The sequence below is a fragment of the Telmatherina bonti genome (genome assembly GCF_933228915.1).
Source record: "Telmatherina bonti genome assembly, chromosome: 22".
Taxonomy (NCBI): domain Eukaryota; kingdom Metazoa; phylum Chordata; class Actinopteri; order Atheriniformes; family Telmatherinidae; genus Telmatherina; species Telmatherina bonti.
The window spans coordinates 32,760,940-32,788,606 of record NC_136631.1 but is presented as its reverse complement, the minus strand read 5'-3'; the positions used below and the strand labels follow the sequence as shown (position 1 = coordinate 32,788,606).

Here is a 27,667-nt window from a genome sequence, read left to right as displayed (position 1 = left end):
GACAAGACATGGTTTAAAAAAAAACAAAACAAAGAACAACAAACAAAAACAAAACTTGTTTTTATAACATGCTGCAGAAGTGAAATGCAGGAATGGAAGCTTGTAATGATGAGTTATTTGTTCTTTTTTTTTCCTCCTAATTATTCAAATCATCCCAACTTTCTCTGATTTGAGGGTTTTTCAGCAGAAAAACAACGTTTTATGTTTGATACTGGAGCTTGGCTTTGAAGCTGAATGGATCACAGAGCATGTGTGTCAATATGAGAAGCAAATCTATATTATGAAATGATGGTCAGAAGTTATGCAGTGTGTGTATATATGTACTGAAGACAGCTTTTGTTTTAAAGTTTCACAATAAAAATAATAAAAAGCTCATTTACATATTTATCAGTATAATAAATATTACATACTCTAAGGCAGCTTTGAATCATGCCTGCATGTTTTCAGAGGTTAAAACGAACAACTCTGCCTCCTTTGAGCTGGTTAAGTTGGAGCCAGCTCACAGTGTTTACCACTGCTAACATGATGAAGTGGAACTCCCATGCAGCCAGAAATAGCCAATCCCAGGTGGCGGCTTCAGGGAAGGTCAAGGCTGGTTCTAACTTTCCTCTCCACTTCACCAAAACATGTAACTTGTAAACTTTTTTCATCTGAGTGAAAAGGAGTAAAAAAGAAAAGGAAGACTCCCCCAGCTTGGTTAAATAAAAGCGAACATATCACACACTGGTCCATTGTTGCAGTGACCTGGGCCTGCTCAGCAGCCACTAATGGATGTGACGAGTGTTTACATGTGGCTGTCATAATGGTCCACAAATAGCCTCAGGAAAAACACAATACAGGGTCAGCAGGAGAAAGGGCGGTCACTGCTGGGGGAGATATGAGAAGAGTGTTTTAAGTGAGTAAAGTGTGGACTGGGTGGGTAGTGGTGCCGTAGCTTGGTGGGGGAGTCGCAGCGGTGGCAGGGGAGAGGGGTGAGGAAGCTCTGATGTCAGAGGTCTGCCATGTGGAGGACTGTATCTGCCTGGCAACAATGCAAGGACACAGAAACATCGAGCGTTTAGGAAGCGATGGGAGACGTGGGGCCAGATTCCTCACATGTTTCAGCTTCAGCAGCACACGCACAGAAAAACATGCAAGCTCTCCTAGCAGGCAGGAATGGTGTTCTCCCAGCGGGTGATGAATCCGCGACAACGCTGAACGTGTTCCTGCAGACATGTGAGAGCAGAGCAAACAGTCCAGCGGCCTCTAAGTTCAGATCATTCACTGCAAGCTGCGAGGAGACAAAGAAGAACGACGATGCTGACAGATCAATAGTTTATTTATTTATTATGTGGTGCAATAAATACAACAATTAGTTTAGAAAAGCATCGGTTCACAGGGAAAAAAACACAAGTTCCAGTAGTTTTGTGCAAACACACGTTGCTTTTGCTCACTTTCTGTGATCAGCCTCGAGACAGAATGTGGAAGTCACTTTGGCACTTTTAGTTTCTCATCACAACAAAGAGCACAAGTTTAACTTTCGCCTCGAGACGGGGGCAGAAATTAGCCCCTCGCTTTGTTTCTAAACCTGCCAACATGACATCAAACATCTGCCAGGGAATCTAAATGATCCATGAAGTGACTTCCAGCATGTTTCTCTTTAGTCTTGATGGCTGCAGCCAGTCAGAATGACATTAACCCCAGCTTCACCCCCGCTGGCTTCTGAGAGGCTTCAGCTTCGGAGGGCAAACAGGTAATCTCTGCTATGTTCATAATAATTACATGACAGCAAACTCCTCTGGCTGTCTGTGAGGACTGAAGGGGAGAAAAACCTGTTTCCCTTGTAGCCATCAGACGGAGCAGCCCCAACAGTTAGCATCAACCTGAGGCTGGAAAATATTTGGTCATTAAAACAATTGTCAAGCAGCTTTCCACCGATAAGCACAAAAATACCATAAAACATCCACTTCGTTGAGGAGAGAAGAACAAAAACCTCCACACTGCTTTATCAAACTGCTGCAGAGAAGGCAACAATGTTCTCCTTCACAAAGAACCAATTCACACCAAACTTTGTTTTTGTCCCATAACTTCAGCTTCGACTAAAGCCTCGACACACAGGATGAAAACGGCGGAGTCCTCGCTCTGCCAGAGAGCGGTGCAGCGGTCACACTCACAGGCTTGTGGACGGCTCTGTTGGACTCCCATAGACAATAAGTAGGGATCATCCAACTTTAGTTGTACACTCAATCCTTTTTGTTGAGGGCGGGAATGCTGCTGGGTTACCGTAGCAACATCAGAAATTGCATAAAAACAGCTCTTGTACTGAAAATTACATTTTTCATTTCAGAAACGAGCTGAATTTCTTCTGTTCAGATAATAAACAAACAAGAGCCACTAAGAATCGTACCCATAAATAATAATGTATTTCAGGCATCAGAGTGGCTCCGGCGTTGCTTTTATACCCAGCCCCCATTCCCCCTGCCTCAAAATCTTTATTTTGTTGCTTAGTTTGAACACCTGAATCATGTCGAGCCTGCCAGCAGCCTCCCTGCGTATGACCTCGCCTACCTCGCCCTCTGGCTCTGTGGAAACACGTTGCTGTAAAGAAAGACTCCATGGATTCCTTTCACCAACACTGTTGAAGGACGGTCGCCTGACAACACCTCCTCTCCTGTCACGGGGAGAGGGATGGAGCTCTGAACGCAGCTTTTCTTTGCTGTCGCCAAGGCACTGCTGGATCAGAGAAACCTGACTTCTCCAGACTCATCAGATTCTCAATTTGCTTGGATTTCTTTATGCAGAACATTTGCGTCTGCTTTTGCTTTTTTGGAAGCTTGTGCGAAAAGAAACCTTTTTGTTTGCATCGCAAAGACGGAATTCAGTTTTACAAAAATATCATTTTGAGGTAATTCAAATTCTTCGAAGATATGTAAAATAAAAGTCAGTATTTTCTCTGCTGTACCAGTTTGGTGAAAGGCATTTCTGTCAGAATATATGTAGCATCGTATTCGTATGACATGCAAGAGTAAACAGACCGGCTCTAGTACACGTGTATAAGTGAGTTTATATATATTTTTTAGTGGTAAATTTAAATATAACAAACATGTGACACAACCCTCATCTCTTTAAGGACTATAGCTTCTAATCTCTCGGCTGATACGGTATCAGATTCTTCGCTCTCTGACTTGCAGCAGGGTGCAGAGACCTGGTAGCGCCAGCCTCCCGTACATCTGCTGTCAGTGGAGGTATCTCTCTGCAGTATTACATAACTTCAGAGCCATGACAACTGTTGCTGCAAACAGACGGCTTAGAGAGTGCATGGCTCAAATGCTAAAAAGAGGATCCAGATTAAGAAAGAGTTATCTTGTTTAACACCAGAGGATTAAATTTTACATTATCCAGCTCCAGTTCTAAAGAGCTCTGTAATCTGTTGGAATTTTGCCGTGTTGGTCAGCCGTAAGCAGCCATAATGTTTTTATTTTACCTTTTCTCTTCAAGAGCCATTTAACTGCACCAAGCCCTCGACTTATGTGATCTGTGAGCAATTTCAGAGAGCACAAAATACCAGCTGTGAGAGGCCGAGCAGTCAGCAGCTCATTTGTATCTGCAGCTTTGTCCTTAAAGAGCTTTGTGAGTAGAATATCTAAAAACACACAAAACAATTGCACTTTTATCAAATAGAATAGAAAGTTAGAGAAAAGTTGAGGTGAGCTCCTCTTCATGTGAACACCTCTTTTTGCTGGCTAGCTGGAATATAGAGTTGTAAATATTCAAGGCATACTACAATGTTATGTGCAGTTTTATACTCGGTATGACTTGTCTGAAAGACAGCAGCACAAGTGGAAAACAGTGGTGTGGCTCTACTGAGAGGAGAGGTGGGGCCAGCAGTGTCAGGAGGACTTTACTGATAATAATTAGCCAGGATTGTAACCAGTCACTTCTGTTCAGCTTCTAAGTTATGAAATGATTCATAGTTGCCATTTTCTTGGTGGTTGACGGCCGTTTTATACATTTAAAAGCTGTCAGATGTAAACAAGTAATCAAATCCATTGAGCTTCATTCTCTTTGTAGTTATTAGTATTGACAGATGTTTACTTCATCTCAGAATACTTTGCATGGAGCAGAATACAGAGATCAATACATCCTATCACTGTAACAGCAGCGTATTACAGTGACAGGGTGTACTGGTTGGTGCAGGTGGATTTAAAAGAGCCTGCTTACTGAAACAAACCCAAACAACGTGGTTTGTAACACTGCTAACCCCACTGTGAACAAAAGCATCTAACCTCCACATACAGCTGCAGCGTCCCTACACATTTTCAACTTCTAAATTCCTCTTTCTTTGCATTTATCTTGCAATGTTTCTGAGATTATAAATGTAAATCTATAATTTGTGTCTTTCACCGTAGAAATAAAAGCTGCACAAACAGCAGTGCACATTTTCCAATTACATCGTTTTTAAGTCACAGAATTTCAGACCTGTGTAGGAACCCTGAGAAGAGGAAGACATGCATAAAACATCAGACTGACACGCAGTCAGAGAGCAAACATTAAAAATTACTCATTAAAAAAGAGGAAACCGAGCATGACGTGTTGACAACAAACACAGATCAGTGTTTCTGCTAACGGCTCTACTCATGTTTATCAAAACAAGCAACACTCAGAAGTACCAGAGTTTTCCCACATTTTCATTTTGCCCATTTCCTGCCCAAATGCAGTGGCACTAAAGACTCAATGACAGAAATGTTCCTTCACATCCACCAGAAAAGCTGCAGCGGGGCCAACGTGGACTCCTCACATCTGCATCGGGTTAACTAGCAGCACTTTAGTTTACTTTTGAGTGGAAAACCCTGACCTGTTTCTCTGCTGCTTGACTCTTACGAGTCATTTCAGGAGTCTTGAAATAAATCCCTGGGAAGGCTTAAAGGAGTGTGTAATTCCTCACTAGCCTGCAGCCAACAGGCTGATTACGGCTTTATGGCCGAGCACAACCCGACAGGTGGAGCATGGATTGGATGACAACAGAGGAGGAGCGATTCTTGAGAAACCCCACCAGGGAGCCGGCCAGCACCATGCCAGACCAGAAATAGATGCATTAATTCACCAACTGTGACACACAAGCTGCGAGTGTGTATGTTTGGAAATCCCCTTTGATTATTAAAGAATCACTAACTTAGTGGTGAATTCCTTTAAAAACGGACTCCTGAGTTGTGCTGCTTTACAATCCTCACTTCCCTGCTCCACACCTCCTCTGGTGACGTCTCTGAATCGACACAAGTGGCTTCACTAATTTGCTGCTTTCATTTAATACTCATACATCCAGCTCACAAATGCTAACCAGTACAGACAGTAATGTGGACGAAGAGCTGAAGAATGACATGACTGGGTTCTGATCAGTGATAATGCTGTTCAGAAAGTCACCCACTGATCCTTTTCTTGCCATCAAATGTGGAACAGATAAATGGTGGGGAGCTGCAGCAGCAGCACCTTCTGAAGATGCATGTAGTGTGATTTAACACACATTAACTCAGTGAATAACCCCTTGTCCCCCCCGCTGTGGTTTCCTGATGGTTTCTATAAGACAGATGGAGTGAAAGTACACACAGATTCCTTTACGGATCAAACAAATCAGGCTGCTCCTGGGCCTCCAGCTGACGGTTGAAACACTCAATCTCTTTGTTGGCCTCAGCGATGTATTCTTTAATGAAGTCGTCCATGTCTGTGACAAGGATGTAAGGACAACAGACATATATAATACAGATAATGCAGACAGGGGCTCATCTTCTTACAGAGTTATGATTATTATTATTTTCTATCTCTTCTACATGGACTTGACTTCAGGCAAATGTCAAAGGTCTTTAACAGGGGGTCCACAGAGGAACTGCAGGGGATTGTGAAATTTCTGGTTGGTTAGACTAATTTTTATAATCATTTTTAATCCCCCCCCTTCATTTTCTTCTCACAAATAGAAATACATATAAATTTAAATCCAGCATGTAGTGAATGGATAAACGGCAGCAGAGGATGTTTTTCGGTCAGAAATGCACACATTCAGCAACAAGCTGAGCGAGCTGATGTTCTCTCACAGCAGGATGCTTGTCTAGACCCTTCCCTCCGAGCCCCCGGCACGCAAACTGGAGGCCCCACCCCCCCTGCTTGTAGAGACAACCTGGTAGAGACGTGTTGATAGATAGATGGATGGATAGATAGATGTGTTGTCTCTACTGATTGGCCAACTTGAATGTCTATGGACACTGTTATGATGGAATTCCATTACTGATGTCTGTCTACTGTCTGGTGCTGTGCGCTGATAGGTCCAGAGCCACGGCTGGTCTCACACGACTTAATGGACTTGTCCTTCTTCTAAGTAAGCTTATTACTGTCATGATGTGATATTTCGTGTTTCTCCTTAGTTCTGGTTTCCTGTTTTCCTTGTTTAGTTCTCTCATGTCTCGGTTCCTGTTCATTTGTTCACCTGGTTTGATTTTCTGATTTGTTTCCTGTGTCTAGTTTCTTCTTCTGTGTATTTATACTCCTTGGTTTGCGTTGTCAGTCGCTGGTTCATTTAGTTAGTTCTGCCCTCACTTTGTTCATGGATTAAAATCACGTCTACTTCCTGCATCCTGGCTTCCCGTCTCCTGCATTGGGTCCTCATCTCCACACCAACCGGGACAATTGATCCCAATATTTACCTTCTATACCTCACTGACATTTTTACTGCACTGAACACACATAACAACTCAATACAAACTCAGTAGTATGACAGTCACTGCTCCATCTTTTAGTCCTACTCCAGAGCTTTTACCGAGCCTGACGGACTTTATTTTGTTGAACTGGGGTTGACCAGTTTGAAAAGGATACTGGGATGGAAGTTTCTTTTTTCTCCAAAGATGTCCACATATTGGTAACCATTGTAGAAGAAGCCTGATGGCAGTGGGTCCAAATGTCGGTTCATCTAAAGACAAACATGTTTTAACAAGAAAACCAACCTGGCAGAGGATTTACAAATGAACGTTTATATTTTTCAGAACATTAAATAATATTTTGTCGTTTCTTACAGCAGTTTTACAACTTCTTCTGTCAACTTTTTTCTTTTTAAAGAGAGGAAACCTCTGCAGATAAGCTACAATCCAGTTATATGCCCATTTAACTGAGCTGCAAACATCAAATAAAACATTACAATACAATCATATTATGATACACTTTTATGCAATAAACAAGCAAAAATACAAGAAAAGCAGCATGAGCTCTGAACTTGTGCCTTCAGTTTATAACATAAAATCTGAGCCACAGAACTGTCAGGTGCTTCTTTCTGCATATCGCTTGGTTGGTATCTTTAATCATTCGTTATTATATCATAAATAATCACGATTAATTACTTTATGCAATTATAATGATGTCTTGTGCAGTGGAGCATAACTCCCTGCAGCTCTGAGCTTGTTAGCTAGTCAATATATGCTCACATGTATGCTCTTGATTTCTTGTGGCGACAAGGTATTTTTAGTCTTCTTTGTTTTCTTCGGCTGCCTCTACAAAGATCAAAGAGAAACATCAGCTTTTATTTCCTTTTTTTGGCCCAAAACAGCACGATGAAAGACCTACGCAGTGATCACACAGCCTACCTGCTTGGCACACAGCCTTAACCAGTCCTTCAGTCCATCCTCAGTGAGGCCGACTCCATCAAACACCAGGAAACAGGAAGTTTTGGTCTCTACAGGGACTGCGGTCACATGATCAGTGCTCCGGTCTGGGATGACACTCAGACTCCTGCTTACCGTGTTGTAGCGCACCTCCATTGCTTGATCTGAGTCTGGAGGTTTCAAACATGAGCGAGTTCAGAATCAAGCCTCACATTAAGTTCACACCTTCTGCTCCGGCAGCTCTGCACTGTACCGGCATGCTGTCGGTGGAATATCAATGCTTCAACATTTGAAGAGTTTGTTTGATCCCAAAATGGCTCACAAAACTCACATGTAACACGAGACAAGATCAAGATGCCACATAGATCCTAGTTAATGAACATGTGTAGTAAAATGTACAACAGCTGGAAAGAAGAACCAAAATGCAAAACTTACAGCATGTAAGTGACACAGTGACACAGAATATATTAGGGAAGGGAGTATTGTACAGAGCATCATACAGCTGTCACACTCATCGTCCCCACTTTGCACAGAAACCTGCACACTTGCTGAACAACTCCTCAGGCAGCAGCACTCTCTCCTCATGCAGCGACTCTACACGGGTCTTCACACAAAAAGAAGAGTGAAACTATGTGGAGGAAACCAAACTGGTGAACTATGAGCTAAGTTCTAAACAGCAGAACAACCGAGCAACATTCCTACCGTCAGGAGCTTCATGCCTGCTTTGAGTTCAACCTTTTCTCTTAATAATTCCCAAAAGTGGGAAGATCAAATATTAACCAAGGAAAAAAGTCACATTTGTTAAGTAATGCTGGTCAGAAACATGTGGCAATTTATTTTATGACACAAACATTCAATGAAAACATTTCATTCTCACCAGAAAATCTGACTTTCCCCCAAATATTGTAGATATTTCCCGTGAAAGGACTTGACCTCAAGGATGACTTGATTGCTGCACAACAATAAAGACATATAGTACCATTAGACAGACAGAACAAATGAACAAACAAAATAAACAAATGAATATACAACTTCTACAAATGAAGATAAATGTGATATAAACTAAGATATAAAAATATTCCTTGTAAAGGTTATATCATTTTAAGGCACAGAGTGAGAGAACGAAGCAGATGTGCAAAAATCAAAGATCCTAAGAACAATGTGCAAAAATAAATCAACAAATAAATAATAATAATAACAACACCAGCTGGAAAAGAAACAATAAATTATGATATTTTACAACTAAATTGAGAATTTTCTTGAAGGTAAATTGGTAGAAATATGCATCCTCAGCTGTTAACTGACTTATGTAATGACCGGCTCATATCTGGAACTTGTGTAACATAATAAAAAGAGGGTGGTGGCGATGGGGGGTTTAGTGCTTTCTTTCCATCTCACCTTTACAGCGGGAGACAAACAGAGGTCTCTCTAGAGGCCGGCTGAAATCCACACGCTGCTGGGCGAGAACCAGAGAGCCAGAACCAGAGGAGAAGCGCCCGTTGCACCTGGAACATGTGCACATTACACGGGTGGCGAGAAGGTTAAATGCAGAGTAAGTCACATGTCAGAGCCACCTCTTACCACTGGATGAAAAGCTGATAATGAGCTGCTAACATTAAAGAGGTCAGTGTTGATGTTTTGTGGGTAAAACAACGGGAGTGAACAGCAAATCTGTAAATCTTTAAACTTGCTCGGGTCACATGCATTTCAAACACATTCACATGCACATCCACAAGGTGCACACAGAGTCATGCCTGCAGATGAGCACATTAAAGCAGGCTCAGGTCCCAGTCAGATAGCTTGTGGAGGATCGTTTGGGAGGATTTAGCAGAGGTTCATATTAGGCTGACCATTGAGGCATGAAGACTGACTGGAGCAGATCCAAAGGAAAAGAGACCTCCTATGTGTACATGGCAACTGCACAGCCAAGAGCTTGTTACCGTGCAGCCAGCAGGCAACTGGTGATAGAACACGAGATGCCCGAGGGCTTTTACAGCAATCAGTAAATGATACCCCCACCACTCCAGATGAGTGGCAATTAAAACAGAGGGAGGCAAGACACAGAAATAAATCTGTCACTGAGCAGCCAAAATGTTGAGTGTGGAAAGAGGGGGGACCCATGAGTGTCTTACCATCCAGGATAGAGGACATAACGTGCTCTTAGCATCTGTGGTTCACTGAAGCTGCTCTCAGACAGTATCAGACTCACATCTTCATTTCTGATACAAAGGAAAACAATCCTGTTAGTGATCTGTTGTTCTACAGTGTTAAAACACAGATGAAGGGTATGATCAAAATTCCTCTAAGGTCTATAATCCAGTTCAGAGAACTGGGAGATATTCATGACATACTGCTGTGCTACACAAGCACACCGACCCAACAGATTTATATTTAGACTTAAAAAGCTAAAGAATGTGGAGTGTAGAGTATTTTAGGTAAAGATGAAAACAGTCAAATGACGGCAGCATTGATCATGATTCTGTGGGCACCTACCTGGTGACAGCTCCTCTTTCTGCCAGTATGAAGGCAGCTGTGGGGTTGGCAGAGCGTACCAGCTGCTGAACATGCTGCATGAGAGGGTGCTTCTGCTCTGCTGTCAGCCCAGTGAACACCACTGTACTCACAACACCTGACACCCGACGCAGCACAAAGAGAATGTGAATTCGGGGAGAAAATGGATCACTTTCCCCAAAATACAAAGCCATGTCTGTCCTGCCACTGCGCGGTTTACACTGCGTTTGATTTACTGGTATTATTGTTGCCATGATCTGACTTCAAGCTGAGCTGACATTTTGATTCTTCAAATGAAAAAATGACATAAAAAGTCATTTTATATATATATATATATATATATATATATATATATATATATGTGTGTATATATATATGTGTATATATATATATATATATGTGTATATATATATATATATATATATATGTGTATATATATATATATATATATATATATATATATATGTATGTGTATTTTTACACATTAGGGAGGGAATCAAATCTCTAAATAATTACAGGCTTTGTAATTAAACTCGATTCATCCCGTTTTAATTACATAATAATATTTGAGCCAAAATAGCTCATGCCCACTATGAGTTAATTTAATGTTTTACAAATGATTTAACTTGTACTTAAATTTGCCATTTTATTCATGTTTTCTGCATCATGTAAAACTATATGTTGTGATCGAGAACTGCTTTGGCTGGAAAACCGCCCAGAGATGAATGGCTGGTTGGAGGCTGAATGTCACAGTGAGACATTTAACAAGCAAAACAAACAAAAAAAACTTTAAGATGGACAAAAATCATCTGTCTGTTCTTCACCTAGTTTATTCTATGATCTAAGCAGTATATTAATAAACCATTCACTCACTTCTAAAATCACTCAAGAGTTTATCATTCATTAGGTATAGATGGTAATAATAAAAATCTTTATCACTGAATTTCTTCATGCTTTTCCATCAACAATTAATAAAAAGTCTGTTGTTAATGAGGAAGAAGATGGGAGAAGAAGGACTTACCTTGGCTGCATTGCTCTAACAGCTTTGGAAAAGCAAACCTAAGAGACAAAAGAGACACATTGCCATTAAATTTCCAATGTACTTAAAAGTAAAGTGAATAATGGATAAAACGAGTGGCGTGCACATGCAGTGTGACTGAGATGGTCACTGCTGGATCATGGCTGAGTTCAGGTTCCACTAAAAGATCTTTGTGGTAGTTTCTTCAGTGAACGGTTCTGTGATGTAATCCAGTCCTTGCTCCATAAAGTCAACTTTAACTCTATTTATGACTGATGCATGTATGGTGAGGTTGGGTCGCAATAACCAAGCTAATAGCATGTTATAGTCCTGAGCTGGCAGCCACAGTGTCCAGCATGAGGCATTTTTCATTAAATGACATCAGGGCAATGCGTGGAAACTCACCAGTCTAAAAGGTTTCTGTCATTATAATAATTTATTAAAAGAATTCCTCCTGAGCATTCAGATCGATAAAGATTATACACACACACTACCTTCTGGATAACCGCTCTGAGCCGTGTTTCCTTCCAACCACCACAGACTTTCCCTGGCAGCTCTGAGGGAGTCTGCTGGCAGGGATCAGTCATTTGAAAGGCATTTATCTTCCCTGTCCTGATGTAATGAACCGTCTACATCCATCACAAAGAATAGATCATGACTGACTGATGAGCTTCACTCAAGAGGGTGTGATGGCTGTGTGTGGGTCGGGATGGATTAAAGGCCTATGCTGACGGGGTGATGGGCAGGTCAGACCTAAGCTGGGCTAACCTCACCCAATTAGCACCATAGTACTGGTTCACAGCCGTCTGCACAACTTATAACAGGCTGAGACAAGACTCATTGAAGAAGTGGAAAATTCAGAGCAAACAAACCTCTTATTGCATATTTTCCACAACAAAACCAAAAACTTAACACATTATCTTAAATGAGTTTTCCAAATATATTTCTTTTAACATTTGACATTTATATATTTCAGTGCAAAATGAAATGAAATATTTTCCTGCTCGACTAAGCATCAGAGAGCAGCGCAGCTTGGCTGTACAGTGGAAAGCAGCCTGTTAACCAGAGTGCTATGTCATATTGTGTGGAGCAGCTCAGACCATCTATGATGGTGAGAAGCTGTGTAAGCTTCATATAAAGCCAGAAACAAAAGCAGAGTGCCCAGCTTGGAGATTAAATGCAGAGCTGATCCTCTCTGGAAAAAAAAGGACCCAGCCTTGAGTTTTAATATCTTAAAGTGTCATGTAACCTTGTCCTGGAAGCCTTCAGTGCTTCACTATTTTATCAGCAGACAGTAATCTTATAGTCCGTCCATATGTCACTTGAAAACATAACTGAGCTAAAACACTGAACACCTGTTTGTTTCAGCTTTACCTCTAACTTTATAAATGAGCCGATAGATATATGTGTCATTTCATTATGATGCTGTTAAGTTGGTAAATTTCCTATAAACATTTATTTTTGTTAAAATATTTGCATTTTTGAACATTTATCCAAAGCAGACAGGTTGATCACAGTATCTTGGCCTAAGTGGAGAAGTATTGAGTATTACACATGAATAATTGAAGAATTATACCCCTGTGACGGTTAAAAGGTGGCTAGATGAAATACTCTGCAGGAACAGCAGAGCTGAGGTCTTACCGATGCTCCATACAGGAAGTGAGAGGGTTCACGCAGGCTGTAACAGCACCGATGGTGAAACATGCCTGAACGACGGGGTCAGGATGGAAAAGCACCGCCTGGACCACATCCATAACATCCGTGTATCTGAAAGTAAGGACAAAGTAAGGACATGATAACATTTGCCCTTTGTCAAGGTTGAAAAATTACAAATACTGCAAAAGTGGCAGATTCTGTGATTCCATTAGCATGACATTAATATCAAACTCACTGAATGATCAATATCAGATTATTACTTTTGCACAGCTGCATTTATGAAACGATACAACATCCATTTAAGTTATTTCTGCCCTGTTGGATCAATCTTTATATTTTCTTACCCAGGTGAGAGCAGCAGCAAGCGGGGTTTGCCTCGTCCACATCTCTGCGTCTCCAGAAAGCTGGACAAATACTGCTGGAGGTGTGAAGCTGAGAAGCTGTCAGACTCATACACCACCCACCTATGTGTGTAATAGTTTGGATATTTTCTTTATCATTGTTTCTGTTCCATCTATTGTGGTTTTTTATTTATGAGGACATCTCTTACCTTCCAGATTCCTTATTGAGTTGAACTAGGAAGTTGCAGAGTCTCTCTTTATGACTTCCTGGCAGTCCGGTGACAATGGTGACGACGACCTTTTACCAGATTAAATGTTACATATTTAATATATAATCTTAGTTATAATACAGTTAGAATATCAAAAGGGAAAAGCAACCTGAAGAGGGATTTACAATGTTAACAATTTTCAAAAAGAGATGATGTACTTCAGGTTACATCAACTTGCCCACCTTGTCTCTGTGACGAGGAGGTGTGTTCCTGAGCTCAGCTGAGGGGAAAAGTACATCCAGGTGATCGTACAGGATGGGCTCCTGACTGATGCTACTCAGGGCAAAGTGTTGTAGAACCCTGATAAAGTTGGATAATGGGAAAAAAATGGCATTCAGCATACCCTTGTGAGTAACTGTTTTGGAAAGATCCCTCTAGACATTTGCAGACACATTTATATGAGTGAGCCACAAGGGCTCAATAAGTCATAAGCACAGCGCATTATGGTGTGATACAGATGTGTAAAACAGAAGTGTACCGTGGAGAGTGATCAGGCTCTCCACGCACGACATTAGGTATAGATGTTTAAAGTGTAAGATGGAACTGATTGTGGCAGATCTGAACTATAGACACTATTAAGACGCTAACTTTGACCTGCTTAAAAAAAAAAAAAAAAAAGGATCCTTGTCAATTTTCTGTAAACATAAACAGCCTTCAGAGTTGGGATGATCAGCACTGAGGGAAACAGTCAAGAAACAGACTGAAGTTCTATTTAAAAAGCAGAGACGCCTTATTTAACAACAACATCATGCTTTACTACTTTCTCTGTCCATTTCTGAGGCACTTTTCTCAACCACCTGATGATCTGTGAGTACTAACATTTCCTGCTCTGGCAGCTTGGAGTAGGAATTCTTCAGACTCCCTTTGCGTTTGGCTACTGGTGGCTCCTGACTACGGTGTAGCTTCTGCAAACTAGTGTGCCTGAAAAGAAAAAAAACAAACAAAAAAAATGTTTTATTTTAAGATAAAATGAACAGATATAATCTTGCTCACTTTAATCATACAACACAAACACAAAGACATTTCTGTACATGGTTCTCTGGTTCGAGGACAGGTGTTCTTGGTCCAAAAACTGTAGACTGAGTCCAGATTCAGAGCTTCTCCACACTGGCAGCACCTACAATAGGAAGAGAGAAAGCTGAAACAAGTAGAGAGAGGGGGGGGGTGTCTTCATGGAGGATTACTCGACGATGCGGGCGACAAAACATTTTTGTTCAAAGTAATGAGTAAACATACTATTATACTGTATTCCAAAATTGGGCAGACTCCATATTTGGGTAATTTCTTTATGTCATAACAAGTTATGGCTCCTTTAGTTCCCATGCAGGAGTGTCGCTACATGGAAATCTGTTTTCTGTTTTCTTCAATCCCTGCTGAGTGTCAGGAGGGCTGGGACTTTATGCTTTTGTCCCGATTCGATTCAATTTTTTGGGTGCTGATTTGAATAAATTAAGATTCTTCGATATTGCTGATTTTTGTAGACTAAAAACAATAACAATGTACAAAACTTTTTTTGCTCGTCATTTTTCTTGATTTCAAATATGAAAAAACAACACAGTAGCCAGACCATCATTCTGCTGCTATAAAGCTCGAGAAGACAAGTAAAAAGACCAATAAAAACAATAAAAAAGACCAAAATTTTATAATGGATTATTTTTACTTATTTGCAAATAAAAGGATTTTAAAATTGTGAAGCAAAAAATCCAGATATTTGATTTTTTTGGATTTGATTTCCCACCCTTAAGTGACAAATGCACTACAGTAAAATGAACTAGATGATGCTAACTAATAGCTGGTACCAACTTGCTTATAGTTATTTTACTTAACTGTTCAATCATAATTTCTGACAATTAATTAAAAATAAATGACTTTTAAAAATGAACGTGAGGAATTCTGTTTTAGATTGTTGCTTGTTTTGTCTTCAGTCCTTGCAGCAACCGTTTCTTTTAGGTATATTGCAGCAAGATTTTGGGCAGAAACGGAAACTGATGTGCAAAACAATCATCTATCCAGTAGCTAATGGTGATTTTTACGTCATGAATCTTCCTTTTAATGCCAGGAAAACAATTAAATATGCACCAAATAAAGGAAGGAATACATAAAACTGAATAGTTGAAAAGTATTTCAGCCTGTAACTTCATCCATGTTGTTCTTCATCTTATGTGAATGATCTTAAATTCAAACATACAAATGAATCAAATACCTTTATAGTAACTTCTCAAATAAAAAAGATCAGAAGAAATCAGATAAATGAAAATAAATCTGTGCAACACAACCAGGACAAATGAGATAAATATTTGCCATTGTCTTTGGTCGACATCATCCTGTTCTTTATAATCCGATTTCAGTAAAAAAAAAAAAGAAAAAGATATTTGCACGCCGGTGCAAATGTAAGGTCGACATATCTCTGTGTCCATACTTTGTTGATCAGTAATATGCTTTTAAAAGTTCATAAACTCAAAGCTGTGCAGTGTTCTAGTCAGGTGAAAGCGAGCAGAGAAGCAGAGAGGCAAATACTCGGATACTGGTCTTTTTAAACCCTTTGGTTTGAAAGAGACAGTTCTTTATTATTATTATTTTTTTTTTTTAATTATTTTCCTTACTATAAAATGTGTTTTTCAAAATTTCCAACATACTATTAGTTAACGTGGTTATTTTTGACAGAACGGGGCCTTCACATACGCCTGACCAGACTGTGAGGTGTACCGATCAGCTTTTACTTTATTTTTGGTAAAATTGTGTTGCTTTGACATCCTTGTGCAGAAAAAAAAAAGACACATGTGCCCTGCGATGGACTGGTGACCTGTCCAGGGTGTACCCCGCCTCTCATCCGCAGGCGGCTGGGATCGGCTGCAGCTCCCCCGTGACCCTTGGTCGGATTAAGCAGTTCAGATAATGGATAAATAAATAAAGTGAAGTGAAATCCAGGAGCTTGTTAAAAAGTAAAATGTTACAGATGCTTTGCTGATCAACACTGGGTTCCAGTAAAAAACTTCAAAGGAGGTTGATGATTCCAGGAAATCATTAGAGAAAGTTTAACCAGTAAGTGCAGTATCTGCAAAGGCTTCCACACCTAACAAGCATAAAGTTTGTTACATTTTAGGCAGATTTCACAGTAATCAATCATTAGTTATAGCATTTTATGAGGTCAGGTCAGACTGTAAAACTATTTCATTACTACGAAAGAAATATGAATTTTTCAGTGTTTTTCCTCTTATGTTAGTCGGACAAAGTTACCACATATCTTTTGTGAGTTTATAAGGTACATTTGAACATGTACCCTCACCATGAACAGGTTTCAGGGTCTCACCTTGGAATAGAAGGCTCTGTGGCTTTTAGATCTGGGCTGAAGAGCAAAGACCAGACACTGATCCGAACTGTGCAGAGGGAATGGAAGGTGTGGGAGCAAGCCGATCTCATACTCCACAAAAAGAGAAGCCACGCCACTGGAGTCCTGGTATAACAAACATATACAAATTAAACACAAACAGGTGCCAGGTGTTTTTAATGAATCTGCATTCTGAAAGGTAAAAACACACACGTGGCAGATCATGTGACCTATGTAAAACGTCACCATTAGCACCAAGAGGAAGTGTTACAATGCAGGCTGCATTATACCACACAGAGACAACTCATGAAATTCACTGAAGAATATCAACATTTGTTGTTTTCTGACAACATAGAGCCTGTTTATAACATTCCTACATTTTATCACTAGTAAAAAGAAATGAAGGTAACCCAGCTGTTTACAAAAGCAGGTGGTGTAGTAGTGCCACAGGGTGGGAATCAACATTAACTTGACCCATAAAACACACAAATAAAAAACTAAATAATAAATCAGCAACATTAAGACGTTAAAAGGACACTATTTAACTTTGGCCCAAACATGAGCCCAGTATGTGTAATAATGGATGATTTCTGTGGTCAGTATATAGTACTTGATGTGTGTCGGCCAAAAGTTACAGTTTTCCTTTCATTTAACTTCTGTGTGGACTCACACAACTCAAACTTTAAGTAAAATTTCTGACATGATTTAATGACAAGGATGTACTTTGTATAGCTATGGTTCATTCTTGGCCTCAATAATTAATTTTTCTTAATAGAATTTGAAAATACATATAGATTTAGAATCATACATTACAAACATAATTTATAATACGAAAACAAAACAGTAAAGGTACCATAGAAGAATGGCTGCAATAGGAAGGAGCTATTCTTTTACTAAGAAGCTATGATTATTTGACAGTACCTGGATAATATATGAGATTTATGAATAATTACATGTAAATGTGACATAGTATGAATAATATGAAAAGTGACATCAGACAAATATCAATCTGAAATTGCTTACGGGATCATAGAAGCTGATGTTGCTGATGTGATCCTTGGACAGAGTGATGCATCCATACTGAGTATGGATGAATAGGATTCCCTCAGAGAAGAAGATTATTTTCCCTACAGTAACAGTTTTAGGAGATAAAAATATTATGAGAATTGTGTAATTTTTTCCAAAGTTGGACAATACAAAAGACCAGATTGCAGAATGATTTCCTGCTTTGCAACACAGCAAGAATACCTTCCTCAGGTGAGGAGAGCTGACTGCTGGAGAGCACATACGCAGCATCTGCTACAGTGAGGACAGTTCCCAGAAAACTGTCGTCCTCTTTCTGTTGAAGAAACATATTGTGGGTTGTAATGGCGCAAACACCTAAATACTGGACATAAGCCACCAAAAATGAAGAGTCTTAAGAGTACGAGGCTTCTGACGCACCTTAGCGAGATGCTGGGCTTGCTCAGATTGCTTGACATCAGATTCCATCTGAAGACAAAAAGACAGTTTCCAGTCAAACACAATTCAGTGTCAGCTCCATGGGACACGCAGGGACGTATTTTGAGCACACTTACCAGCCAGCAGCCATAACGAGGCACAGTTGCAGTCAGGATGGTGTAGCAGCTGTCTAAGGACACAGTGCCATCTACAGAAAGATCATCAATGAGAAACACTGAAGATGAAATAAGACAAACAGTACTGATTGGGTATAAAACATTTCAGACTTGTCTCCTGTTCAGAACCACCTTTTCTGTTAACTGTGATCTATGATATCTTACAGCTTGTTATACAAATCGGTAATTTATTCTGATAAAGACTTAATCTGATCTAATCAATACTGTACCTCTCTGCTGAATGTTAATGCTGGACTCCAGAAAGGATTCAGAGAAGACCACAGAGCCAAGGTTCCCCTCGTTATGCTGCAGGTCTGGGATGTCATGGACAACCAGGGAAGCCTTAAAGAAAATTGAATTAGTACAAAAGCACAGAAGCATTTTCATTGTGATTATATGACCAGACCAAACGATTCCTCTCTTCATTACCGTTTTTACTACACAGCGGCTGTCTACATCAGTCAGAGGAATCATCCTGGAGAATCAAAAAACAAGTTTCTTAGATCCAAAGTATTTCCAAGTATTTCTTATCAAAGTGCCCTTTTCAAACAAATCTTTTTAAATAACACCACAGCAATCTCGAGTAGATATGTGAAATAAAAAAAATATATACAAATGAGCAAATACAAGACATTTAACACCCACATTCCTCGTTTATTCACGGCTTGAATGCTGAATTCACATTTGGACCTGCAAACAGAAAAACAATTAGAACAAAGAATTGATAAAAGTTTTATATCATGTAAAACTGTTTAACTGACTACTACCTGAGAGAGCTTCGGTAGTGCCCTAAATGAACCGAGTCCAACACCATAAGAAAGCAGTTTTCAGCTACATCTTTAGCCTACAAAAATATTTATTGATGAGAAACAGTTTAATTTGCAGCACATAGAATCAAGTCAATATTTTTCTTCATACCTTTGGGGCGCTGGAAGTTTGGGAGAAGCATTTGATCCCTGAAAGAACTCCTTGAACAGCAGCTGAATAAATCTGTGATAAGATCCTAAAAGAAACATACAAAATGTTTCTCCAGGAGCTCCACAGGGATTATTACATATTAAAACATATATAATAAATCACTTACAAGACTTCTGTTTTGTTTTGTGCTGTATTTTGACTTCCTGTTGGAGAAATGAGGTTCTCATTGACATCGTATTAAATGGCAACTTAACACAAAGCAACATTTCACACTTTTACACCTTGTCAGAGATGTTTCAACCTATAGACTAATAAATAATGCCCTGCAGCAAAGCTGTCCAGGAAATGCTATACAAGGCTAAAATAAAAGTTATGTCATTCTGTAAATCTCACCCAGGTATGGGTCGTGTGTAGTCCCAAAGAAATATGTTCGAGAACAGGCTAAAGGTCCTTTCGGAGACACACACTGCAGAATCTACAAAAGAAGAATTTAAAAAAAAAAAAAAATTATCAACAACAGCATGTGTTCATTTTACAACAGATGAAAAAGTATCATCAGCCTTAAAAAAAATTACATTTATCTGGAGACCCAGGATGAACAGTCAGGTTTCATGACACAGAACTACTGATGGGATATACCAGTAATCTGTCCAGCGTAGTGAGAAGCATGAGTCTGCTGACCTGGAGACCTACAGATTCAGACCTGCAGTTTTGGACACACATTTCCAGACCTCTTGTCTTTACCTGACTTCTCCCTCTACTTCATTACAGACCAATATGGATGAAAGTCTGACAGTGCTGAAAATTAATTTCATTGTTTAATGCTATCAAATTATTTTGTCGACTTGAAATTGATGATGAAAAAAAAAGGTTTTATTGTGATCAGTTTAAAACGACTTGTCACCATTTGCCACTGCAGTCTGAAGGGAATGTTAGATAATAATATACGTTAAGCTAGTAGCTAGTTTAGATTTAGTCATTAGAGTGCGGCTGGTGTTCATACTGCGCCAAATGAATCATAGTATCCCTGGAAACAGACCATGATAAGTTTAAGGTGGCGCAAACAGCCATAGTGTGAACGTGCCCTTGTCCAGATCATAACCTACTGTGGATCAGATTCGCTGTTCAGGTAAGTTACCATGGTAACTGACCCTGATATGAAGTGAACCAGCTTTGTTATTCAGAAAACACAGGGTTAATTCTGGATAAGAGACAATCCAGCATCGTCGTACAGGCCTCTGAACAGATGCAGCTGCATCTGAACCAATAGAACAAACCTGTTCCATCTAGACAGATGCAGCTAGAACAAACCTGTCCTACCAGACAGATGTAGGACCTGTTGCCCTCTGTCCTATGGAGTCTTTCTGTCTCAGCTGCAGACAGAAAAGACGGAAGAAACTGGTGAGGAAAGCCTGTTATGTGCTCGGGTGCTCCTTAGATGCGGTGAAGGTAGTGAGTGGGAGGAGAATAATGGCCTTCATTCATTCATTTTCCGAACCGCTTAGTCCGATGAAGGGTCGCAGGGAAGCTGGAGTCTAACCCAGCAATCACTGGGCGAGAACCAGGGGACACCCTGGACAGGTCGCCAGTCCATCGCAGGGCCACACAGAGACAAACAACCACTCATGCTCACACTCACTCCTAGGGGGGCAATTTAGAGTAACCAATTAGCCTAACATGCATGTCTTTGGACAGTGGGAGGAAGCCAGAGAACCCGGAGAAAACCCAGGCATACACGGGGAGAACATGCGAACTCTACACAGAAAGACCACTGTTCGAGCCTCCCAACAGCTGAAGCAACAGTGCTAACCACTGCGCCACCGTGCAGCTGAAGCACGCCACAGTGATATCAATGAGTCGCTCCTTCAGTGACAGACTCTACAGTGTCTGAAGGAGAGACATCACAGGTCATTCATTCCTCAAGGCTGTCAGACTGCACAATCTGCTCTGTTTGCAGTAGTTCTTGCTGCAAATAGAGATGTTTGTTCCATTCTGTTCTAATCTATTCTATTGTCATTAAGCAGACCCTTTTATCCAAAGTGACTTCCAAATGAGAGACGGAACAACACAAGCATAAAATCAAACAGTAGAGGACATCACAGGGAGGTGCTAGTGGGACTGCTATGAGTCCAGTTGGACGCCAGTGTTGCAGTGTAGTGCTACACAATGTGTTTTTTTTCATTTATTTTTCCCCCCACTGACATGTTTGTATTCAAACCGTTGACACAAGCAGGTCTGCGTATACTCCAGGGTAACATATCAAAGGAATTAGTAAAAAATAAAAATGTACAATCTTCTTTTTTTCCTTATTATTACCAACATTATTAACTGCTATCACCACTACTATTATTGTTAATATTAAAGTCAACATCTGTCCAGCATTTATGTGATTACAGTGTATGTTCATCTAATATCACAGCATAATCTTATTATGCGTGTCATTCTCTAAAGGTTTGGTCGTTTTACTGCTGCGACAATATATTAATTTCCTCAGTGTGGGACTAATAAAGGACTATATTCCTATACATGACCAAAATCAGCTTATCTCACAGAGATGATGTTAAAATGCCATTTCTAATATGGTATTTGGACAAACTTTGTTATTTGTGTTATAAGTTATGGTGCCAATTTCAGGTTTATCTGTGCATTAATGGTTTGATTTTGACAGATTTGGTAAAAAAAAAAAATCTTTATTTAATAAATGTAGACTATATTTATTTTTACAATTATCTTGTGAAATGGTTCTGCATCCTGACTTGGTATAGGCCAAATATCGGCTAGACCAATAGCTGGCCTTGGCTTTTGGTTTAATCCGACGGCCGATAAGAGATCAATTTAAAACTGGGTTATTTTGGCTGTGATGCAGCGGTACCTCTCTGTCTGCAGTAACTACCTCTCCAGCATTGTTCTGAAGCCCACCGCATCATCTGATTGGCTACAAGCACGGCACATAAAGCCAGTCAGCAGTGAAAACTGCTATTTTTGAATGACAGGGTCCCTGCTATATGTTGATAAAATATAATATTTACATAATAAAATCAGCTACAGGCTTGACAAATGCTGTAATAAGTAAAGCATGATGAGCTGAGCTGTTTGTTAGATAAACATACGCTTAAAGGTATCAAAACAAAGTTAAATGATGGAGATTGATGAATTCAAAATGTTGACTCCAATATTTTCATCTTTATTGAAAATGAATATCGTCTCCAAACATAGTTTATCGGCCTCCTAATAATCAGTATCGGCCATGAAAAAAAAGATATCACTCCATATCTAGTCCTGACCTCCAGTTTGAGAACAACTGGTCTGGAGGACCTGCTGCTCCAGAGATGCAGGTTACACAATCATCCAGTAGATGGAAGTATTACAAAAATACAAAAAATCTGAATCTGCAGCTCTTCTGTCTGCAGACAGATACTACTGAGCATAGTAAATCTACATTGATTGCGCCACAACACTGCACCAGATGGTGCTGCTTCCATTTGTTATTCTTTCTTTTACTTCAGTCATGTGACGTGTAAATAAAACTGCCAGTGCTGTTGGAAATGCTGGAGTTGGAGCTTTTCACTTTGCTGAATACTTTGGCGGGTGTCATACAGTTACTTTACTGCTTTGCTCTTTCTACCATCACACAGTACAGACATCCAGTCATTCTCCTTTGTGCTGTTCTCACCATGTGTTTGGCTGCAGAACCTTGAGGCCCGGTGTTGCGGACCTGATGACTCTCTGAGGGAAAGTTGAATGAATAGTTCTCCAGATCTTCTAAAGAGGAATGTTTCCCAAACAGCATAAAGGGCTGCCGGCTTTTGCTGCAATAAAGAGAATAAGTGATGGTATTTTGTATCTACTGATGATCCGATAGTCATTTAGTTATTTTTACAAACTAAATCATACCATTTATCCGTGAAGTTCCTTGAAATCAGCCCATGACAGTAGTATGTATTGAAAGCCTGTAAATTGATGAGAATTGTGTTCACACAAGTGCTGTATATATACAGCACTTCAGTACACTCTACAGAAAAAAGTCTAAAAATATTAACTATTGTTTACTGCAACCAGTAAAAAACAGACTATGGTTCAGTCTTCTCTCATCTACCTAACATTTGCTCTGGCTGCTTAAATTTCTGTGAGGACATTTATATTCATTTTGCCCTAAGTGGCAAGGGACCATTAAATGTCAAGAAAAGGTGGACGAAGCAGGTTTATCATACTTCACCTTGAATAGGAGAAGCAAAACTTAAACTAAGTTACAAGTTTGCAGTTTAATTGTTGGTTTTAAATCAACTTTGCAAATGTATGCTGACTCAAAAACTTAAGCAAAAAAAAAAAAAAAAATCCAATCATAGCATTCCACGTTATTTATGCTTTCTTCATGGAAAGTACTAAAAAAATGAATTTATTTCCCAATAAAAAAGCGTAAATATAAAGATTACAGGATGACTTGAAGGCAGCAGATTGTTCTGATGCAGTTTTTGTTGTTTTGTAATAAATAGCTGGAAACATACCTCCCCTGCCTGCGCTTCAGATAGCTCCAGGATGGACAGATGACTCTCGAGATCCATGCTGGAAAAGAAACTACTCCACTGCTTTTCAAAGATCACCAGATCCTGAAACATAAGCGATACGTAGGTCACAATGCATGTCGGTAAAACACATCTCCTAATATCTAACATGACTTTTTGATCAACCAGAATATAATAAAGAAAAAATGTCTGTAATGTTAAATCAGCCGATCATTGAAATTTAATGATCATATTTAGGCTCCATGAAAAAGAAATTTTAGATTCTTTATTGTAAATGGACAAGGACAACAGATTAAAATATTCCCCTTCATAATTTGTGTGGATTAAAAAAGAAGAAATCACAGTTATAAGAAGGCACTGTGGATAAAAGACACCGGATCCTGTCAAAGTTGCATTAACAGATGCAACAATGAAACTCAGTTTTACCTCTGTCAGTAGATTATCCAGAGACACTGGGTCAAGTCTGTTGTAAACCTGCCACAGCTTCTCACTCATGTCCACTAACTGCAAAAAGAGAAAAGAAATGAAATGACATAATTACAAAACCACATCATCAGTTTTTGTTATGAATGCTTTGTGATATTAATGTACCTTGTATTTCATGGTAAAAAAGCTTCCTCCACCAATGCCTTCCAGGGCAAATGCCTGTATAAGGGGCCACTTTTCCGCCATAAACATATCAAACTTCTGGATGTGTCCTAAAATGAAAAGGGTTGTGTTGTATGTGAAATTACACAGCAGCATGCTGCCAAGTACATAAATCTAATCTTATTACATCTTATAGTGATTACATGTAATGATGTTGGCTATCATTTATTTTATCTTCTCCCTACGTAGTGAATAAACTGGAGAAAAAAAAAGTGTACCTTGGGCACTGAAAGGTACTCCGATACGATGGCAGTCTTGTACCATTGTAACAAAACTGGAGATTTTGAATTCTTCTGCTGCTTCTTCATCTTTGTACTTTTTGAGAATGTGAGAACGAAGGAATTACTCTTAAGGACAAGAACTACAATTACAAAACATTCTGTAAAGTCTTATTATTAGAATTTTTCACAACAACACAAACATTTGGGAATTCCTAAGTTAACCTGGGAGTTTTTAAAGGAATGTGAGACAACACGTGTTACAGTCAGTCTGCAGAGAATAAAATTCCACCCAGGTGGTCATGCCAACATGCCTAAGCGTACTTGATGTGGCCTGCATGCCTTCTGCAAGTGTGCAGGAACTACAATAAAATGAAAAAATATGTATGTAGGGGAAAAATAGGGTTTTTACCTCAGCCGGTGTCATGCAGTAGAGATGTAGATTCCTCCAGTGTGACACATAGGGCAAAAGGTAACTAAAGTTCAGTGGGTTGCAGTAAAGATGCACACACTCTGCCTTTATAAGGAGCATCACATCTGTCAAGGAGACAAGCAATGTGTAAGAAAACTTTAACAGGCATGAAATTATGCCCTAAAACTATAACCCTCACCGTCCAACATTTCTTCAGGAAATTCCTCAAGATGCTCCAGGTTTACTTGACTTCTTCCATAAAGTCCATAAAATAAGTACTTTGCCAGCTCATTGCATCCCTCATTGTATCTGCTGTCAATTCCTGAAATACCATAAAACATTCAGTGGTTTTAGTTACTGATTTTGGAAAGGCAACATTCTGTAAATAGTCCAATGTAATATATATCTGGCAAAATAATAAAGTTTTAATGTATAAATAACTGAGAATTGGGTAAAACAGATCAGATAACTAAGTAAAGGTTTTAAAAAAAAAGTTTGAATGTAAAATACCAAGAGGGCACAGGATGCCATCAGGAGTTGCAGCGCCTCCCTCACAAACCAGAGCCTGAACTTGTCGCAGGCGGGAGCAACTGGAAAAAAACACAAGCACAGTTAAAAACCACCAGTTCATTGCTTAAATGTCAGTTTTCCTTAAAATTAAAATTAAATGATTTCAGCACAAAGTCTCGAAGGTTAAAAGTTAGATTTTCCATGTAGGATTTAGTTCATTTGAGTATTTCTTTATCCACTATATTAACTCAGCTTATATGATATGATACTTATTTGCTATTTCATCTATAGCAAAGTTGCACAAATGCTTCAAAGAGGATTTTCGATGGTAGACATCTACTTCATTTTATTTTATGAATGAGTTTATTCACAATAATCACAACAATAAAAACAACAAGAATAAAAATAAGAAAAAGAATAAAAAATAATTTTAACAAAACTAAAACATTCCACATACCATGCAGATTCAAGAAAATATAGCGGCTGATTTGTGAAACTTTTATTCTATTTGTGAAAATGTAAATTAGGCTAATTTTATGACATTTTTGGCATCTGGACCACATGAGACCAGGTCCTGACAAAAAGCTACAACACTTACACTCTTCAAATCGGGACTGAAATATTCTAAATAATATGTAGATTCATTAAACAGATACAAATAAGACATTTTGTTTAATGAATCTGCATAGTATTTACAATATTTCAGTCCAGATTTGAAGAGTCTAAGTGTTGTAGCTTTTTGTCAGGACCTGGTCTAATGTGATCCCGATGTAAAAAATTTCATAAAATGAGCCTAATTTGCAATTTCACAAATAGAATAAAGGTTTCACAAATCAGACAGCTTATTTTCTTGAATCTAGATAGTATGTGGAATATTTCAGTCCAGGTTTGAAGAGTGTAAGTGTTGTAGTTTTTTTTTTTTTTGGTCAAGACCTGGTCTAATGTGGTCTAGTTTCCGAAAAATTCAGTGGAATTGCCATTTACAGATATTGCGAATCGGAAGCTAACTTCAGCCTCGTGCAATAAATGAATATTGAATTCATGTTATGCATAATTTAATTTTAGATACAGGGAATATATAGGAATGGCTGCTATTTCTTGGCAGAGTAACAACATGTAGTGTTTTCACCAGCGGACTTCACATATCGTTACCTTGGCAACGCATCAACCGTTATTCCAACGGCTTTGGGAATAACGGAGACGGTAAACGGACACTTTAACGGACATCCTAACGTCTGACAGTGCTTGATGCTAACGTTAGCCGGGCTAGCTCGACAGTTTCACTGAAGCGTTTTCCTTAAACAAAGCTCGATATAAACAGTACCTGACTGCTGGGTTTATTCCAGAGAATTTACCGTTGACTCTTCTTAAACCGGCCATGGCTGTGGTTGTTACGGAAAATAGAAAAACAAACAACGTTCAGCTGAAAAAGATATTTAGGCCAAGTTACTACATTTTCTTCTCCATCACCCTGGAGAATGTCTACAGAAAATAGCATAGCAACGGAGCGAACCATTCCTGTAATAGGGGTGTCTGGACCAGCTCACCGACATTTGGTGGTTGTTCTTTCTATAAAACATTGGTTTGTTGCGAAACCCAAACCCTTTCTTGTACTATATAAAGATAATATTTTGTACATCCAAAAATATTTAGTTTGTAGAGCCAAAACAATCATACATCGTCAGAGTATTTACCCCATTTTACGAAGTAGTGTCGTCTTGTTATGGACAGCTGCTGACTGCATCGCGCAGCTGCAAATGATGGTGCAACCCCTTAGTAATACAAGCAGACACAGCTGATAGCAGTCTTAAGAGCTCTTTCACTGGCTATAAAAAGCAGTATTATATGCATATTCCCTTTCTGTATATTTGGTGGTTTCTGTGTAGATAAGTGATTAAATAAAATGAGAATAAAAACTTAACTAATTCCAGGGTGAAATTAAAAACAAGGTGAACACATGAGGTTGACCAAGGAAAAAATGCTTTAGCTCTATGCAAAGAAAAGAAAAACACTTACTAACTGTGTAAACTGGTCTACCTTTTGCCACAGTCAACATTCCACATTTTATCTAGTCATGCTT

At 39.3% G+C, this 27,667-nt stretch overlaps 1 protein-coding gene across 1 annotated transcript; it reads right to left on the bottom strand.

Annotated features, from left to right (window-relative positions):
* Positions 1-1,270: 1,270 nt before the first annotated feature.
* On the bottom strand, positions 1,271-27,046 carry dnaaf9 (dynein axonemal assembly factor 9). The gene is made up of 37 exons (XM_079261955.1): positions 26,912-27,046; positions 25,588-25,667; positions 25,277-25,399; positions 25,078-25,202; positions 24,666-24,762; positions 24,391-24,497; positions 24,226-24,303; positions 23,782-23,883; positions 23,171-23,226; positions 22,950-23,085; positions 19,670-19,751; positions 19,443-19,479; positions 19,277-19,361; positions 19,126-19,202; positions 19,004-19,048; positions 18,788-18,833; positions 18,589-18,700; positions 18,320-18,390; positions 18,186-18,233; positions 17,991-18,081; positions 17,766-17,869; positions 16,725-16,868; positions 14,446-14,531; positions 14,234-14,335; positions 13,597-13,714; positions 13,355-13,443; positions 13,149-13,268; positions 12,790-12,915; positions 11,152-11,189; positions 10,113-10,248; positions 9,752-9,838; positions 9,018-9,124; positions 8,497-8,571; positions 7,602-7,789; positions 7,443-7,508; positions 6,841-6,934; positions 1,271-5,698 (listed from the first exon to the last, which is right to left on the bottom strand). The coding sequence occupies exons 1-37, from the start codon at positions 26,965-26,967 to the stop codon at positions 5,592-5,594; spliced, it is 3,441 nt and encodes a 1,146-aa protein (XP_079118081.1). The 5' UTR covers positions 26,968-27,046; the 3' UTR covers positions 1,271-5,591.
* Positions 27,047-27,667: the final 621 nt, after the last annotated feature.